We start from the raw sequence: 3,478 nt of genomic DNA, 5'->3' as shown, positions 1-3,478 counted from the left end.
TCAAGTAGAGGCATACTAGGGACACGTTTTGTCTATGTATTCACACATGTACTAAGTTTCCGGTTAATACAATTCTAGCATGAATAATAAACATTTATCATGATATAAAGGAATACAAATAACAACTTTATTATTGCCTCTAGGGCATATTTCCTTTAGTTCTTGTGGGGGGCAGCACCGCCCTTCTTACCCTTATATCTTTCCCACCCCGTGTAATATCTGTCTCATTGTTGTAGCACCACATCTCTATCTCCTTCGCTGCTCATCCCCCTTTTGCGGGGAATCAGGGTTTTTATTATAGTTCAATAGGGTTACAATAAGCTATTACAAGATCTTGAAAAATAATCTGGAGCTCTATGCAACCAACAAGAGGTGCTTCGAGTTGTCCATGCTTAATTCGCAAGACAATGAGCTACCCTATTTTACGATCTAGCAATCTTACTCTGTTTGAACTCCCGCTCTTCCATAGAATGTTTGATTTCCTGCTCATACCCTTTCTTCTTCCCCGCAGCAAAATACGACGAGGCGGGGTACCAAAAAGCTAGCCGCATGATGCGCCCGGGCTGTTGCAAGCAACCTCGCGGCAATTGCGAGCGGAAGCCATGGCTGGCTTCGAGCAGTCCTCTCCATTGCTGCCGTAGCCAGAGGCGCTACTCGCCATGGATGGCTTCCGATTTTTGCTGTTAGAGCTGCACCCCGGCGATGATGGCAGTGTTAGAGCTGTTCAAGTGATGACCATCAACCAGCAAGGCAAGGATGCAAGAGGTGTTGGAACCCACTGACTGCGAAGCTGCAACTGGCCACACGATATGCTGGAAGCAATGGCTCCTGGTGCTGGAACCAGATGCACGCCTCGCTGCTGACACGTTCTTTTGCTGGAAAAAGCATTTTCTTTTTGTAACTGGTTTTTAGTTTTGCTACATCGATTGGTGTAGATTACTTCAATTTTTGCTACTGAGATCTTTTGCCGTAACCAGCCGCGTTTTTGCTGGAACTCACTAATTTGTTTGCCATAATCAACTACTGGAGTTTTTGTTGCATAGTTTTTTTTTGTTGGAACAATCACTATTTTTTGTTGGAACCAGCTAAATTTTTGCTTCAATCGAGTCCTGGAGTTTTTATTGCATTTAAAATTTTTGTGTTGGCACAGTGGTGCATGACGCTATTGATGTTGCAACCATGGCAACTGCAGGTGGATGCCTGGGGACGAGCCCAGATACAAAAAGCGCATTTGTTTTGGTCTGTGCGCACTTATCGGTGCCAATGTATAGCACGTGCTAATGTATAGCACGTGCCAACCCGGGGGTGCAATTGCGCTATTATTATTTTTTACGACTGTGCCCTCCTAGGGGATCTTTTAACTGCATTTGTTTTGGTCCATGCGCACTTATCGTTGCAGGTTCATGGACGGGCTCGGAGGCCATCTTTTCGTCCGTGTGCACTTTTGGTGCTGGGTCACGGGTTGGGCTCGGTGGCCTTTTTTGTTTGTGCACTTTGGCATCTTTTGCAGCTGACAGCCGTGCATGATCCCCGTGTTGGCTATGTAGTATTCAGAATTCAGCCTAATAAACTGGTCGGTCTTTAATTAAACTCCCGATACGGTACTAATTAGGGCTCCTTTGATTCAAAGGATTTACATAGGAATTTTGGAGGATCATAATCCTTAAGATTTTTTCCTATGTTGGTTGTTTGATTCAAAGGATTGAATCCTACAGGAATTTTTTCTAAGGATTTCTTTGTACTACTTCCAATAGGATTTCTAGCATCCACTCAAACCTCTTTGAATCAAAGGATTTCTAGCATCCAATAGGCCCCCGAGGCCCGCTCCAAAGCTGCTCGATTCCCCTAAAAAAGACCAAGCCGCTCGATCTTGAAAGGACTCGCATCGTCCCTGAGCTCCTGCTACTCATGGCGGATATAGCACATCTGCCGTGTCGTCGTCGTCGCCGTCTCATGCATCCTATGTACGTGTCGTGCTACCTACGTACGTGTCAAGCACAAGAGGAGTCTCGTCTATATAAAACCAAGGCAGGTAGGTGACTGTGAGCCCGTGACACACACGAACCAACGTAGCAGAGCAGACACACACGCGCGCGCAGAGAGACAGAGGCAGGTGGCAGATCGAGAGATGGTTTGTGCTAGGACAGTCAGTGCTCCTCTGCTCGCTGCAGCAGCAGTAGCGGCGCTGGCACTGGCCTGCTCGCTGGGATATGGGGCTTATGCGGCGGCAGAGCATGAGGCCGCCGGCGCCGGCGGGGACGACGTGAGGTTGAGGCAGCCTCCGATCACGCGCGGCCTGTCCTTCGACTTCTACAAGCGGAGCTGCCCCAGGGCGGAGTCCATCGTGCGCCACTTCGTCCGGCACGCCGTCCGCAAGGACGTCGGCCTCGCCGCCGGCCTCCTCCGCCTCCACTTCCACGACTGCTTCGTCCAGGTGCCTACCTTGCCCTTCCTGCGTTGACTGCCTCCCATTAATCCACTCATTGGTTCATGCATGCATGCAGGGCTGCGACGCGTCGGTGCTCCTCGACGGCTCGGCCACGGGGCCGGGGGAGAAGCAGGCGCCGCCCAACCTCACGCTCCGCCCGTCCGCCTTCAAGGCCATCAACGACATCCGGGACCAGCTGGAGCGCGAGTGCCGCGGCGCCGTCGTGTCCTGCTCCGACATCCTGGCGCTCGCCGCGCGCGACTCCGTGGTGGCCACGGGCGGGCCCGAGTACCGCGTGCCGCTCGGCCGGCGCGACAGCGCGCGGTTCGCCACGACGCAGGACGTGCTGTCCGGCCTCCCCGCGCCCACCTCCGCCGTGCCGTGCCTCCTCGACGTGCTCCACAGCCACAGCCCCGACCTCGACGCCACCGACCTCGTCACGCTCTCCGGCGGGCACACCGTGGGGCTCGGCCACTGCGTCTCCTTCGAGGGCCGCCTCTTCCCGCGGCCCGACCCGACGATGAGCCCGGACTTCCTCGGCAGGCTGAGGCAGACGTGCCCGGCCAAGGGCACCGACGCGCGCGCCGCGCTGGACGTGCGCACGCCCGACGTGTTCGACAACAAGTACTACGTCAACCTGGTGAACCGGGAGGGGCTCTTCGTGTCGGACCAGGACCTGTTTAACAACGACGCCACCCGGCCCATCGTGGAGCGCTTCGCGCGCAGCCAGCGCTACTTCTTCAGCCAGTTCGGCGTGTCCATGGTGAAGATGGGCCAGATCAGGGTGCTCACCGGCGACCAGGGCCAGGTCCGCCGCAACTGCTCCGCCCGCAACCCCGGCACCGCCGCCGACGGCCTCGAGTGGTCGTCCCTGGTGCAGACCGTCGTGGACGCCGCTCCGGAGAGCCTCGGTTTCTAGCATTAGAATCTACAGTGGTGGAGTAGTAGCTGTTAATCATGTCGAAATAAAATACAGTAGTGACCCAAACGTGTGTTCTGTTCACCAGTTAGTTTAATGGATCGATGCTTATATTGTTGTTTTGTTTGTGA

General features: G+C 54.1%; 1 protein-coding gene across 1 annotated transcript; it reads left to right on the top strand.

Moving 5' to 3' along the window:
- The first annotated feature begins 2,039 nt into the window (after positions 1-2,039).
- On the top strand, positions 2,040-3,478 carry LOC123066884 (cationic peroxidase SPC4). The gene is made up of 2 exons (XM_044489871.1): positions 2,040-2,434; positions 2,505-3,478. The coding sequence occupies exons 1-2, from the start codon at positions 2,129-2,131 to the stop codon at positions 3,345-3,347; spliced, it is 1,149 nt and encodes a 382-aa protein (XP_044345806.1). The 5' UTR covers positions 2,040-2,128; the 3' UTR covers positions 3,348-3,478.

Source organism: Triticum aestivum, chromosome 3B, assembly GCF_018294505.1.
Source record: "Triticum aestivum cultivar Chinese Spring chromosome 3B, IWGSC CS RefSeq v2.1, whole genome shotgun sequence".
In the NCBI taxonomy this organism is placed as follows: domain Eukaryota; kingdom Viridiplantae; phylum Streptophyta; class Magnoliopsida; order Poales; family Poaceae; genus Triticum; species Triticum aestivum.
This window is presented reverse-complemented; position numbering and strand designations above follow the sequence as displayed.